At 45.0% G+C, this 15635-nt stretch overlaps 1 protein-coding gene across 3 annotated transcripts in view; it reads right to left on the bottom strand.

The window, feature by feature from the left end:
* The window catches only part of LOC115101454 (EH domain-binding protein 1-like protein 1), a 41028-nt gene that overhangs the window by 16215 nt on the left and 9178 nt on the right, over positions 1 to 15635 (bottom strand). For 2 of the 3 annotated variants that reach the window (XM_065004896.1, XM_065004897.1), the window contains exons 2-8: positions 4336 to 4393; positions 4111 to 4206; positions 3904 to 3957; positions 3597 to 3775; positions 3339 to 3478; positions 1769 to 1876; positions 97 to 153 (exon numbers count right to left, since the gene is read on the bottom strand). In XM_065004896.1, the coding sequence (XP_064860968.1) occupies positions 97 to 153; positions 1769 to 1876; positions 3339 to 3478; positions 3597 to 3775; positions 3904 to 3957; positions 4111 to 4206; positions 4336 to 4393 (692 nt within the window). The remainder of the gene's footprint in view (positions 1 to 96; positions 154 to 1768; positions 1877 to 3338; positions 3479 to 3596; positions 3776 to 3903; positions 3958 to 4110; positions 4207 to 4335; positions 4394 to 15635) is intronic. The other variant, XM_029620947.2, reaches the window with a different exon arrangement.

Raw genomic sequence — 15635 nt, 5'->3', positions numbered from 1 at the left:
ATCACACCCCCTCGGGCCTTATTGCTTAATTGGGGGTTAGTACAGTTTGCACATTAGACTGATAGTATAAATATAGCGAGAACATGAATGTCTCACCAAGAGTAGGACTGTGGTAGTCCTCTTCTGTGAGAGTCTTCAACCCCCTCTGTATCTCTGTAAAACCCGCACACATACACACATCATGTCATGGGGATAACGTACAATATTATGTTATTTCAGTGTGTACAATTACGGCACTCAACAGTGCATAACATGATTTATACAGTATGTAAGTGTTGTTAGAACTGATATTTTACTGGCAGCAGTAACAGAACGTTCTACTCCATTACATATGCAACAGAATGTGTCATTCTGTCTACAGACAACAGGTACTTTGTGCAGGATATATTCTTAGCTAAGTACACCACTTCATTGGTACTGTGCCTTCAGCACTGCTCACAGGCATTGAAATGAATTTAGTTAAAGCTACATTTGTCCGTGGAATATTGTGGTTGTCTCAGTGCTTTGCCAACAGGTAGTGTCGGTCAAGGGACAAACTGTCCAGAATGGTTTTATTGATGAAACTAGGCTGACGTCTTGGAGCTAGTTGCCCTCCCATGTCCTAATGGTTTTCATGCTGTGAGACCTGTTAGTTCAGTACCTGACTGGGAGGCAGTGAGAACAGCTGAGGCAGGGACAGTAGCAGGAAGCAGAGGGACAGGCTTGGGTAGAGGGTGAGAGAGAGGGGCAACAACTAGGGCAAGTTTACGGTGGGTGTTAGGGTGAGGAGTTGGAGGGTTGTGAGAGAAAATACATTTGACAGGAGGTGAGGACTTAGGGAAGGGGATGGAAAGGGGAGGAGAGTGAGGGTTACACAGGGCATCCAGGTCTAGTCTAGTCAACAGGGGTACAGGGGGGACAGGGGCCATGGCATCTCTGGGAGAGGGACAGAAATAGGAGGGGGACAGGCCAGAGGGGCCTGACACAGGCCTTGGCCTCCCCCACTCCCTCTGCCGGACTGAGAGAAGAGAGGTGATGAAGGGGATCGACAGAGAGAGAGTGGGGGTGGGATGAGAGAGAGAGAGCGAGCGAGAGAGAGAGCGAGAGAGAGAGAGAGGGAGCGAGAAAGAGAGGGAGCGAGAGAGAGAAAGAGAGAGAGAGAGAGAGGGGAGCGAGAAAGAGGGAGCGAGAAAGAGGGAGAGCGAGAGGGAGCGAGAGAGAGAAAGAGAAACAGAATTGTAAGTCAAAGATAGTAGGTAAACAAAGGAAGGGAGAAGAGAAAAATCATATAATTAGTTCAGCAACCAGAATTAAGAGTGAAGACATAGCAGCAAGTCAGCTTGTCTCACGCTCCAATATAATACAACCGAAGAGAAACAAGCTACACAAGCTATAACTACAGAAGTAACACAAAGTTATCAGCTTTGGCTACCTGGCTCAGGGTTTGGGAGCTGGGGTTTGGGGAGCGGTGGGTCTGGCTGGGATAGGGCAGTAAAAGTGTTTTTATCTTGAGGAGAAGCAGCAGCGGAAAAGATAGAGGGGGAGGAGGGACGCTGATAAGTTGATACAATCTGAGGTCTGAAGACATTTGAGCGAGCTGCAGTAGAGGAAGAGGGGGGTGTGGGGTGGGCATCAGTCATAAAGGACAGGAGAGGACAGAAATGTGATAGTGTAAGAAAAACTACAGCATGAGACAGTCAAACCTCTATGAGTCAAACTTAAAGACATATAATGGCTAATGTGATAAAGTAGGTGGCCTTTGACCTATGAACTGCCATGTGTCTGGTACCTCTCTGTGGGTCGGAGGGGGGTTGAGAGATGCTAACACCCCGAGGCTTCAAGTCCACTGCAGGGCCACTCAGAGCCCCTGGGAGACTACTGAGAAAAGACCCAGGTACTAGCAGCAACAAGGAAAGGAGAGTGAAAAGAGGGAAGATAAATAGCAGAAACCAATGAGTGAGAGCGATGACCTGGTGGAAAGAGGGAAGATAAATAGCAGAAACCAATGAGTGAGAGCGATGAACTGGTGGAAAGAGGGAAGATAAATAGCAGAAACCAATGAGTGAGAGCGATGAACTGGTGGAAAGAGGGAAGATAAATAGCAGAAACCAATGAGTGAGAGCGATGACCTGGTGGAAAGAGGGAAGATAAATAGCAGAAACCAATGAGTGAGAGCGATGACCTGGTGGAAAGAGGGAAGATAAATAGCAGAAACCAATGAGTGAGAGCGATGACCTGGCGGAAAGAGGGATACTACAAGGCATGCCTTAAGACGTGCACTGATGTTACTTTGACTTTTTCTAAACCACAATTTCCTGTTAATAATGCAGAGAACATTTCTGTTATCTTATAGTAACACTGGAAGTCTTAAACGAAAGCAAACAGGTTCAAAAGTGCCCCTGGTTGATGCTACTAATAATTTCTATGTTGCTCAAAATCACTCTCATTAGACAGGCCAGACAAACCTACAGCATGCTCTTGCTGGGGGATACTTATGTTGAAAATAATTCAAAGTAATTCATAGGTAAATCAGGGAGTACCATCATGCAGATTGAGAAAGAAGTGAAGCTTCAGTAATCACTTGTCAAGGCAGCATCATTCAGTCTATCTGCCTGGCTGGAGGTACCTGAGCCGCAGCTGGGACGGAAGATTTTGAGCAGTGGTTGACAGTGGGTAAAGACTGACACTGAGGGAACTGGGGCTCCTAGGGACACTAATGGCACAGAGGCTGATAGAACTGATGGAACTGGTGGAACTGATGGAACTGATAGAACTGGTGGAACTGGTGGAACTGATGGAACTAATGGAACTGGTGGAACTGGTGGAACTGATGGAACTGGTGGAACTGATGGAACTGGGGGAACTAATGGAACTGGTGGAACTGGGGGAACTGGTAGAACTGATGGAACTGGGGGAACTGGTAGAACTGGTAGAACTGATGGAACTGATGGAACTGGGGGGATTGATGGAACTGATAGAACTGATGGAACTGGTGGAACTAATGGAACTGGTGCATCCATCAGCTCTAGGCCAGAACAAGATGAAGAACAGAACAAGGGGAAGAGAGACAGGGTACCTATGACAGGGGGTTTCTTTAGTGGTGCAGGCCTCCTTCCCGGGGGAGGCACCGGGCAAGCAGGAGGGAGAAGAGCTGGCAGAGAAAGTGGTGAAAGAAAGCAATGAGAATTAAAAAGAAGGGACAGGAGATAGACTTTTAAAAAATGAAGCGATAGAGTGGGGATGCCATTATTTATTGGAGAGAAAGGAAAGCATCAAATAGAGAGATGAACAACAGAAAGCATCAAAGAAGGTAAGGTTTTATCTGACAATGTATGTATGAGTGTATAATTGAAGTGTACCTGCGGCAGCTTTGCTAATGCTAGCTCCAGCACTAGACCTCCTGTCTTCCTCCTCATCACTCTCGTTGAAGTCGTCAAGGTTACCGATGTCTGTGGGTTTGACACTCATCAGACTGGCCAGGCTCTGCATGTCTTCGTCACTGTGGGAGAGTAACACAGCATTGTCATCTAAAATACATAATGAAGTCATTACTGATGTTATTACTGTAGTGGTAATTATGAATCTATCATTAGTGGGATATTATGGGATGGACTCACGTGGCTTTCCCCTCTCTGAGAAACACACAGGACAGGGAGAGCTTCAGAGTGGCCTCCAGCACCTTGACAGACAGGGGCTTCAGCTTCAATGTCAGGTCTTGCTGAGTGGGAGTGGCACTGGCAAACTTCTTCATATTCACGTCCACTGCAGCCAAGACCTTACGTTGACCCTTTGTCTCCTGCAAGGCAAGCAGCAGGGATACATTCATCAGTGGGCTTTAGTGGTACCATTAGATGATCTTTAAAGAACTTCTATATTTCAATGCTATGAGATATTGTATTAGATAGAGGCAGAAAGTACACTCACACTCTCAATGACAAATGTCCAGTCTTTGTCTTCAAACACATCAGAATGGGGATCCTAGTGGGTAAGTACAGAGATGGAAATGACAGGGGAAAAGGACATGTTGTTGTACGTTGTCAATTTACATTAGAAATGTCTAAAGATGATTTATCACAGAAGCAAATATCTATGGTGCAGTGTACTCATGAATACCCATGGGATGATATTTACCCTGAAGAGTGTGAGGGAGATATCCACGTTTTCAGGTACGGGCCAAACCACCATCCCCCTGTAGGGGTTCTTGATGCCCGGCTGCCATCCATGAAGCTAAAGAGAGAGATCAAGACAACAAGACTACATCAAAACATGATACAAATTATGGAAATGCATCCCTGCCATCCTGGTGGGATAAGAGATGTGCTGATTTGAGGTAAGTAAAACTGGGTGAGTATTTACCTTAGAGCACATACGCCTATTTCTTCTGGTCCAAACCACCCTGACTTTATCTGGTTGCCTAAAATCAAACAAAAAGGGACAATGAGACAAGAAACAGTGAGAAATGCAATAAATTGTTTTGTAGATTATTTTAGTCCTTACATAATTCAGCATAAGTTATCTTCTTTGCCGTTTCAATGTAATAATTTCCACAAAAACACTAATACAAACACCAACACACAAGTTCTCTGTCATTTGTTATGAAACCATTTTCTGAGAAGAACGGGACTGCTTCCCCAGTCAGTGTCATCCCTGGTGGTTTAACTCCAAAGAAACAGTTTGTTTTACACAAACTGAACAACGCAAGGGAATCATGCCCTAACAGATGTTCTATTCCACAACAGATGACGAAGAGGGTGGATAGCAGACAATCAGCTGGAACCCAATACACACAACCCAAAGGCTGGAAGAGACACAGCATGTGTGTGTGTATGTGTGTATGTGTGTGTGTCTGTGTGTGTGTCTGTGTGTGTGTGTGTTTAAAGTAAATCTCGGGAATCTATTTTACATTACATAATGCATTCATGAAATATGTCATAGGCCTACACAAATGTTTGACTGTTTGTCAGATATATTGCTATTCTTTCGGTCCTCAATGTGTAATATTATACTAGTGTTGCTCGGTCTCCACTGACTGGGAGAAGTTTCCAACCCTTGGTTTGCCTCTTGTGTTTGTTAGATGGAGAAGCTCGGGCTTCTGCAACGCAGGAATAATGGAAGGAAGCTGCATTAAGGCCAATGGCACTGCTTTCTTGAGGCCTCTGGGGTGGGGTACCTCACAAGAGGAAGGACCCATATTGCTCAATCACTTTTAATCTACAGTCTGAAGACCCTCCCATCCTGATTGTTTATGTTTTAACAAGACCCTCCCACTTTATTACAACTATATCATGTTATTCTGGAATACAGTTGAGCTGTCTGCTCCCTAATATTGCTTGTAAATTGTAATGCACGTAAATTGTAATGCACAGTGTCTCCTGACCCCTCCTGTCTCAGCCTCCAGTATTTATGCTGCATTAGTTTATGTGTCGGGGGGCTAGGGTCAGTTTGTTATATCTGGAGTACTTCTCCTGTCCTATTCGGTGTCCTGTGTGAATCTAAGTGTGCGTTCTCTAATTCTCTCCTTCTCTCTTTCTTTCTCTCTCTCGGAGGACCTGAGCCCTAGGACCATGCCCCAGGACTACCTGACATGATGACTCCTTGCTGTCCCCAGTCCACCTGGCCATGCTGCTGCTCCAGTTTCAACTGGCCTGGGCCCTAGGACCATGTCCCAGGACTACCTGACATGATGACTCCTTGCTGTCCCCAGTCCACCTGGCCATGCTGCTGCTCCAGTTTCAACTGTTCTGCCTTACTATTATTCAACCATGCTGGTCATTTATGAACATTTGAACATCTTGGCCACGTTCTGTTATAATCTCCACCCGGCACAGCCAGAAGAGGACTGGCCACCCCACATATGCTCTCTCTAATTCTCTCTTTCTTTCTCTCTCTCTCGGAGGACCTGAGCCCTAGGACCGAGCCCCAGGACTACCTGACATGATGACTCCTTGCTGTCCCCAGTCCACCTGACTGTGCTGCTGCTCCAGTTTCAACTGTTCTGCCTTATTATTATTCGACCATGCTGGTCATTTATGAACATTTGAACATCTTGGTCATGTTCTGTTATAATCTCTACCCGGCACAGCCAGAAGAGGACTGGCCACCCCACATAGCCTGGTTCCTCTCTAGGTTTCTTCCTAGGTTTTGGCCTTTCTAGGGAGTTTTTCCTAGCCACCGTGCTTTTACACCTGCATTGTTTGCTGTTTGGGGTTTTAGGCTGGGTTTCTGTACAGCACTTTGAGATATCAGCTGATGTACGAAGGGCTATATAAATAAATTTGATTTGATTTGATTTGAAATGCAGGCCCTGTTTAATATATTACTATTGTAGGATCTATCTAAATTGAATTGAAGTTCCTCTAGTGCAGGGGACTCCTTGCTGACATAGAGAGTCATTGAGCTAATACAGCCTGTAACATAGAAAGCAGGGGAAAATTCAGTTCTGTCTCAGATTGTTAGAGCAACAGCACAGAAGGGAGTCAAATGGCATGTTTGGGTGGGGAGGGGGTTGTTTTTAAAACATTGTGGTATCATAGGGCACAGAAATAGACTGACATACTGGGACAGGCAAACCCATTACAACAGGAGAAAGCACACCCATACTCCTTCCTGAGTTACCAGAGGCCAATATGACTCACACCAAAATAAGGCCACTTTGTCATGCTCCAGCTGTCATAAACTCAACCAGAGGCAAGACTGATCATTTGTTGAGACTGAAGACTTTGACCCTGACAGCTACAACCAGTAGTAAGGCTTTCTCAACAACAAAAAACTCCCCCTCATTGGTTCTTATGTTAGAACAGCTTATTACTAAACATGAGATGGACAGTGTGATCACTCTTCATGTTTGTGTTATTATAAGTGATACCCAGTTCAACTGGAGAGCTTCAAGTTCTTCTTTGTTCACATCACTAAGGATATATCATGGTCCAAACACACCAACACAGTTGTAAAGGCACGACAATGCCTTTTCAGAAGGCTGAAGATATTTGTCATGGTCACTCAGATCCTCAAAATCCTCATGGTCACTCATATCCTCGCGCTGCAGACGGCTATACCGGCCCGCTAATACAGGACTATTAAAGGCCCAGGGCACTTTTTTATATTCAAAAATGTTTCTTTAAATATTTTGAAATTATTCTGATTTTTCAGGGGGTGCTGCATCCCTCAGCATCCCTACTTCCCGTGGCTTTGACAGCTGCACCATTGAGAGCATCTCGACTTTCTGCATCAACGTTTTGTATGGCAACTACTTGGCATCTGACCGCAAGGGGGTAGTACGTACGGCCCAGGACATCACTGGGGCCGAAATCCTTGCCATCCAGGACCTTTATACCAGGCGGAGTCAGAGGAAGGCCCTAAAAATTGTCAAAGACTCCAGCCACCCAAGTAATAGACTACAAGCGGTACCTGAGCGCCAAGCCATAAGACTGCTGAACAGTTCATCAAATGGCCACCTGGACAATTTACATTGACACCCTTTTCTTTCTCACTGATATTCTTGCACTGGCTCTATGAACACTCACTGAACTCTACCCACACACTCACTGGACTCTACCCATACACTCACTGGTCGGAGAATTACATACACTTAAGTTGGAGTCATTAAAACTCATTTTTCAACCACTCCACAAATTTCTTGTTGACAAACTATAGTTTTGGCAAGTCGGTTAGGACATCTACTTTGTGCATGACCCAAGTAATTTTTCCAACAATTGTTTACAGACAGATTATTTCATTTATAATTCACTGTATCACAATTCCAATGGGTCAGAAGTTTACATACACTAAGGTGACTGTGCCTTTAAACAGCTTGGAAAATTCCAGAAAATTATGTCACGCTTTAGAAGCTTCTGATAGGCTATTTGACATAGTTTGAGTCAATTGGAGGTGTACCTATGGATGTATTTCAAGGCCTACCTTCAAACCTTCAGTGCCTCTTTGCTTGAAATCATGGGAAAATCAAAAGAAATCAGCCAAGACCTCAGAAAAATATTGTAGACCTTCACAAGTCTGGTTCATCCTTGGGAGCAATTTCCAAACTCCTGAAGGTACCACGTTCATCTGTACAAACAATAGTACGCAAGTATAAAAACCATGGGACCACGCCATCATACCGCTCAGGAAGGAGACGCGTTCTGTCTCCTAGAGATGAACATACTTTGGTGCGAAAAGTGCAAATCAATCCCAGAACAACAGCAAAGGACCTTGTGAAGATGCTGGAGGAAATAGGTACAAAAGTATCTGTATCCACAGTAAAACGAGAACTATATCGACATACCCGGAATTTGTGGGCAGAACTGAAAAAGTGTGTGTGAGCAAGGAGGCCTACAAACCTAACTCAGTTACACCAGCTTTGTCAGGAGGAATGGGCCAAAATTCACCAACTTATTGTGGAAGGCTACCTGAAACTTTTGACCCAAGTTAAACAATTTAAAGGCAATGCTATCAAATAGTAGTTGAGTGTAAAACTTCTGACCCACTGGGAATGTGATGAAAGAAATAAAAGCTGAAATAAATCATTCTCTCTGCTATTATTCTGACATTTCACATTCTTAAAATAAAGTGGTGATCCTAACTGACATAAGACAGGGAATTCTTACTAGGTTTGAATGTCAGGAATTGTGAAAAACTGAGTTTAAATGTATTTGGCTAAGGTGTATGTAAACTTCCAACTTCAACTGTACTACACTGACATTCCAATACACACATACACACTCCCACATACTAAACTGACACTCCAACACACACATACACACACACACACATCGACACACTTTCACACTCTTCACATACTCTGCTGCTACTCTTTTTATTATACACTGCTCAATAAAATAAAGGGAACACTAAAATAACACACCCTAGATCTGAATGAATGAAATATTCTTATTAAATACTTTTTTCTTTACATAGTTGAATGTGCTGACAAAAAAAATCACCAAAAAAAATTCAATGGAAATCAAATGTATCAACCCATGGAGGTCTGGATTTGGAGTCACACTCAAAATTAAAGTGGACAACCACACTACAGGCTGATCCAACTTTGATGTAATGTCCTTAAAAAAAGTCAAAATGAGGCTCAGTAGTGTGTGTGGCTGGACTAAAGCATCCGCCAACTCCTGGACAGTCTGTGGTGCAACGTGGCGTTGGTGGATGGAGCGAGACATGATGTCCCAGATGTGCTCAATTGGATTCAGGTCTGGGGAACGGGCAGGCCAGTCCATAGCATCAATGCCTTCCTATTGCAGGAACTGCTGACACACTCCAGCCACATGAGGTCTAGCATTGTCTTGCATTAGGAGGAACCCAGGGCCAACCGCACCAGCATATGGTCTCACAAGGGGTCTGAGGATCTCATCTCGGTACCTAATGGCAGTCAGGCTACCTCTGGCAAGCACATGGAAGGCTGTGCGACCTTCCATGACTGACCCACACCATGACTGACTCACCGCCAAACCGGTCATGCTGGAGGATGTTGCAGGCAGCAGAACGTTCTCCACGGCGTCTCCAGACTCTGTCACGTCTGTCACATGTGCTCAGTGTGAACCTGCTTTCATCTGTGAAGAGCACAGGGCGCCAGTGGCGAATTTGCCAATCTTGGTGTTCTCGGGCAAATGCCAAACGTCCTGCACGGTGTTGGGCTGTAAGCACAACCCCCACCTGTGGACGTCGGGCCCTCATACCACCCTCATGGAGTCTGTTTCTGACCGTTTGAGCACATTTGTGGCCTGCTGGAGGTCATTTTGCAGGGTTCTGGCAGTGCTCCTCCTGCTCCTCCTTGCACAAATGCGGAGGCAGCGGTCCTGCTGCTGACGGCCTCCTCCACGTCTCCTGATGTACTGGCTTGTCTCCTGGTAGCGCCTCCATATGCTCTGGACACTACGCTGACAGACACAGCAAACCTTCTTGCCACAGCTCGCATTGATGTTCCATCCTGGATGGGCTGCACTACCTGAGCCACTTGTGTGGGTTGTAGACTCCGTCTCATGCTCCCACTAGAGTGAAAGCACCGCCAGCATTCAAAAGTGACCAAAACATCAGCCAGGAAGCATAGGAACTGAGAAGTGGTCTGTGGTCACCACCTGCAGAACCACTCCTTTATTGGGGGTGTCTTGCTAATTGCCTATAATTTCCACCTGTTGTCTATTCCATTTGCACAACAGCATGTGAAATTTATTGTCAATCAGTGTTGCTTCCTAAGTGGACAGTTTGATTTCACAGAAGTGTGATTGACTTGGAGTTACATTGTGTTGTTTAAGTGTTCCCTTTATTTTTTTGAGCAGTGTATATCATGATTGCCTAGTCACTTTTACCCTTTACTTTTACGCTTATAGGGAAGGACATTCAACAAGCACAGCACTTACACAAATGACTGATGGTTGGCTGGGAGAAATCGATGATAAAAACATTGAGGGGGCTGTTTTGTTAGACTTCAGTGCGGCTTTTGACACTATCGAAAATAGTGTGCTGCTGGGAAAATGTATGTGTTATGGCTTTACACTCCCTGCTATATTGTGGATGAAGAGGTACCGGTCTAACAAAACACAGAGGCTATTCTTTAATGGAAGCCTCTCCATAATCCAGGTAAAATCAGGCATTCCCCAGGGCAACTGTCTAGGCTTATGCACGGCTATGCACGGTATGCTGGTATTTACCGGGTTTTGTTTTCACGCCATTTCCGGTCACAACTTGCAGACTTGTTTACATGTTGCTGTGCGTTTTGTTGCCAACCTTACTTTGCTACCTGACAACTTTACGGTTTTTACTTTTTAATTACCGTTTATATTTTTGGTTTTTCCCTCAACTTTTTTTTTTCTCCATTCAACTTTTTCACTCCAGACGCTTTATCTGGACATGGTTCGTCAGGACCTCCAACAGCCGAAGCTAAGTAGTAACATTAACATGATGCCTTCTAATTGCAGTCGCTGTACTCAAAATATACAGGAGAACGATCGCCTTACGGCGAGGATAGCTGTGCTACAAGCCAGTCAGACGCAATCGTTAGGCAAGGGTAATTTCAGTGTAGGAAAGGATGAAACAGCGTCTGTGCCACCAGTAAGTACAGATAGGAACGTTAGTATAAATCCCCTCGCACGGTCCCCGCACCGGACAACTTTCTCACGGTTTCTGGAGGGAAATGCTGTAGGAATGCTCAACCGGTGTCGCTCATTCAGCCGACAGAAACTTTCAACCGGTTTTCCCCATTAAGCAACGAGTCGGAGTCAGAGGCCGAGCCTTCTCTTGTCTCTACTCCTCCCGTTACGGGGTCTGAGACGCCAAAGCTTCCCACCATTAGCTCTGACAAATTGAAAATTCTAGTCATTGGCAACTCCATTACCCGCAGTATTAGACTTAAAACGAATCATCCAGCGATCATACACTGTTTACCAGGGGGCAGGGCTACCGACGTTAAGGCTAATCTGAAGATGGTGCTGGCTAAAGCTAAAACTGGCAAGTGTAGAGAGTATAGAGATACTGTTACCCACGTCGGCACCAACAATGTTAGGATGAAACAGTCAGAGATCACCAAGCGCAACATAGCTTCAGCGTGTAAATCAGCTAGAAAGATGTGTCGGCATCGAGTAATTGTCTCTGGCCCCCTCCCAGTTAGGGGGAGTGATGAGCTCTACAGCAGAGTCTCACAACTCAACCGCTGGTTGAAAACTGTTTTCTGCCCCTCCCAAAAGATAGAATTTGTAGATAATTGGCCCTCTTTCTGGGACTCACCCACAAACAGGACCAAGCCTGCCCTGCTGAGGAGTGATGGACTCCATCCTAGCTGGAGGGGTGCTCTCATCTTATCTACCAACATAGACAGGGCTCTAACTCCTCTAGCTCCACAATGAAATAGGGTGCAGGCCAGGCAACAAGCTGTTAGCCAGCCTGCCAGCATAGTGGAGTCTTCCACCAGCACAGTCAGCGTAGTCAGCTCAGCTATCCCCATTGAGACCGTGTCTGTGCCTCGACCTAGGTTGGACAAAACTAAACATGGCGGTGTTCGCCTTAGCAATCTCACTAGGATAAAGACCTCCTCCTGATCATAATCTTGGTGTGATTGGCTTGACTGAAACATGGCTTAAGCCTGATGAATTTACTGTGTTAAATGAGGCCTCACCTCCTGGTTACATTAGTGACCATATCCACCGCGCATCCCGCAAAGGCGGAGGTGTTGCTAACATTTACGATAGCAAATGTCAATTTACGAAGAAAAAAAATGATGTTTTCGTCTTTTGAGCTTCTAGTCATGAAATCCATGCAGCCTACTCAATCACTTTTTATAGCTACTGTTTACAGGCAACCTGGGCCTTATACAGCGTTCCTCGTTGAGTTCCCTGAATTCCTATCGGACCTTGTAGTCATAGCAGATAATATTCTAATTTTTGGTGACTTTAATATTCACATGGAAAAGTCCACAGACCCACTCCAAAAGGCTTTCGGAGCCATCTTCGACTCAGTGGGTTTTGTCCAACATGTCTCTGGACCTACTCACTGTCACAGTCATACTCTGGACCTAGTTTTGTCCCATGGAATAAATGTTGTGGATCTTAATGTTTTTCCTCATAATCCTGGACTATCGGACCACCATTTTATTACGTTTGCAATTGCAACAAATAATCTGCTCAGACCCCAACCAAGGAACATCAAAAGTCGTGCTATAAATTCACAGACAATACAAAGATTCCTTGATGTCCTTCCAGACTCCCTCTGTCTACCCAAGGACGTCAGAGGACAAAAATCAGTTAACCACCTAACTGAGAACTCAATTTAACCTTACGCAATACTCCAGATGCAGTTGCACCCCTAAAAACTAAAAACATTTCTCATAAGAAACTAGCTCCCTGGTATACAGAAAATACCTGAGCTCTGAAGCAAGCTTCCAGAAAATTGGAACGGAAATGGCGCCACACCAAACTGGAAGTCTTCCGACTAGCTTGGAAAGACAGTACCGTGCAGCATCGAAGAGCCCTTACTGCTGCTCGATCATCCTATTTTTCCAACTTAATTGAGGAAAATAAGAACAACTCGAAATTCCTTTTTGATACTGTCGCAAAGCTAACTAAAAAGCAGCATTCCCCAAGAGAGGATGGCTTTCACTTCAGCAGTAATAAATTCATGAACTTCTTTGAGGAAAAGATCATGATTATTAGAAAGCAAATTAAGGACTCCTCTTTAAATCTGCATATTCCTCCAAAGCTCAGTTGTCCTGAGTCTGCACAACTCTGCCAGGACCTAGGATCAAGAGAGACACGCAAGTGTTTTAGTACTATATCTCTTGACACAATGATGAAAATAATCATGGCCTCTAAACCTTCAAGCTGCATACTGGACCCTATTCCAACTAAACTACTGAAAGAGCTGCTTCCTGTGCTTGGCCCTCCTCTGTTGAACATAATAAACGTCTCTCTATCCACCGGCTGTGTACCAAACTCACTAAAAGTGGCAGTAATAAAGCCTCTCTTGAAAAAGTCAAACCTTGACCCAGAAAATATAAAAAACTATCGGCCTATATCGAATCTTCCATTCCTCTCAAACATTTTAGAAAAGGCTGTTGGCAGCAACTCACTGCCTTCCTGAAGACAAACAATGTATACGAAATGCTTCAGTCTGGTTTTAGACCCCATCATAGCACTGAGACTGCACTTGTGAATGTGGTAAATGACATTTTAATGGCATCAGACCGAGGCTCTGCATCTGTCCTCGTGCTCCTAGACCTTAGTGCTGCTTTTGATACCATCGATCACCACATTCTTTTGGAGAGATTGGAAACCCAAATTGGTCTACACGGACAAGTTCTGGCCTGGTTTAGATCTTATCTGTCGGAAAGATATCAATTTGTCTCTGTGAATGGTTTGTCCTCTGACAAATCAACTGTAAATGTCGGTGTTCCTCAAGGTTCCGTTTTAGGACCACTATTGTTTTCACTATATATTTTACCTCTTGGGGATGTAATTCGAAAACATAATGTTAACTTTCACTGCTATGCGGATGACACACAGCTGTACATTTAAATGAAACATGGTGAAGCCCCAAAATTGCCCTCGCTAGAAGCATGTGTTTCAGACATAAGGAAGTGGATGGCTGCCAACGTTCTACTTTTAAACTCGGACAAAACAGAGATGCTTGTTCTAGGTCCCAAGAAACAAAGAGATCTTCTGTTGAATCTGACAATTAATCTTAATGGTTGTACAGTCGTCTCAAATAAAACTGTGAAGGACCTCAGCGTTACTCTGGAACCTGATCTCTCTTTTGAAGAACATATCAAGACTGTTTCAAGGACAGCTTTTTCCATCTACATAACATTGCAAAAATCAGAAACTTTCGGTCCAAAAATGACACAGAAAAATTAATCCATGCTTTTGTCACTTCTAGGTTAGACTACTGCAATGCTCTACTTTCCGGCTACCCGGATAAAGCACGAAATAAACTTCAGTTAGTGCTAAATACAGCTGCTAGAATCCTGACTAGAACCAAAAAATGTGATCATATTACTCCAGTGCTAGCCTCCCTACACTGGCTTCCTGTCAAGGCAAGGGCTGATTTCAAGGTTTTACTGCTAACCTACAAAGCATTAAATGGGCTTGCTCCTACCTATCTCTCTGATTTGGTCCTGCCGTACATACCTACACGTACGCTACGGTCACAAGATGGAGGCCTCCTAATTGTCCCTAGAATTTCTAAGCAAACAGCTGGAAGCAGGGCTTTCTCCTATAGAGCTACATTTTTATGGAATGGTCTGCCTAACAATGTGAGAGACGCAAACTCGGTCTCAACCTTTAAGTCTTTACTGAAGACTCATCTCTTCAGTGGGTCATATGATTGAGTGTAGTCTGGCCCAGGAGTGTGAAGGTGAACGGAAAGGCTCTGGAGCAAGAACCGCCCTTGCTGTCTCTGCCTGGCCGGTTCCCCTCTTTCCACTGGGATTCTCTGCCTCTAACCCTATTACAGGGGCTGAGTCACTGGCGTACTAGGGCTCTTTCATACCGTCCTTAGTAGGGGTGCGTCACTTGAGTGGGTTGAGTCACTGATGTGATCTTCCTGTCTGGGTTGGCGCCCCCCCCCCCCCTTGGGTTGTGCCGTGGCGGAGATCTTTGTGGGCTATACTCGGCCTTGTCTCAGGATGGTAAGTTGGTGGTTGAAGATATCCCTCTAGTGGTGTGGGGGCTGTGCTTTGGCAAAGTGGGTGGGGCTATATCCTTCCTGTTTGGCCCTGTCCGGGGGTGTCATCGGATGAGGCCACAGTGTCTCCTGACCCCTCCTGTCTCAGCCTCCAGTATTTATGCTGCAGTAGTTTATGTGTCGGGGGCTAGGGTCAGTTTGTTATATCTGGAGTACTTCTCCTGTCCTATCCGGTGTCCTGTGTGAATTTAAGTATGCTCTCTCTAATTCTCTCTTTCTCTCTTTCTTTCTCTCTCTCGGAGGACCTGAGCCCTAGGACCATGCCTCAGGACTACCGGGCATGATGACTCCTTGCTGTCTCCAGTCCACCTGGCCGTGCTGCTGCTCCAGTTTCAACTGTTCTGCCTGTGATTATTATTATTTGACCATGCTGGTCATTTATGAACATTTGAACATCTTGGCCATGTTCTGTTATAATCTCCACCCGGCACAGCCAGAAGAGGACTGGCCACCCCACATAGCCTGGTTCCTCTCTAGGTTTC

The sequence above is a fragment of the Oncorhynchus nerka genome, linkage group LG19 (assembly GCF_034236695.1).
Source record: "Oncorhynchus nerka isolate Pitt River linkage group LG19, Oner_Uvic_2.0, whole genome shotgun sequence".
NCBI classification, from domain to species: Eukaryota; Metazoa; Chordata; class Actinopteri; order Salmoniformes; family Salmonidae; genus Oncorhynchus; species Oncorhynchus nerka.
Note: the sequence above shows the minus strand (reverse complement) of the source record. Positions and strands in the feature narration are given on the sequence as shown.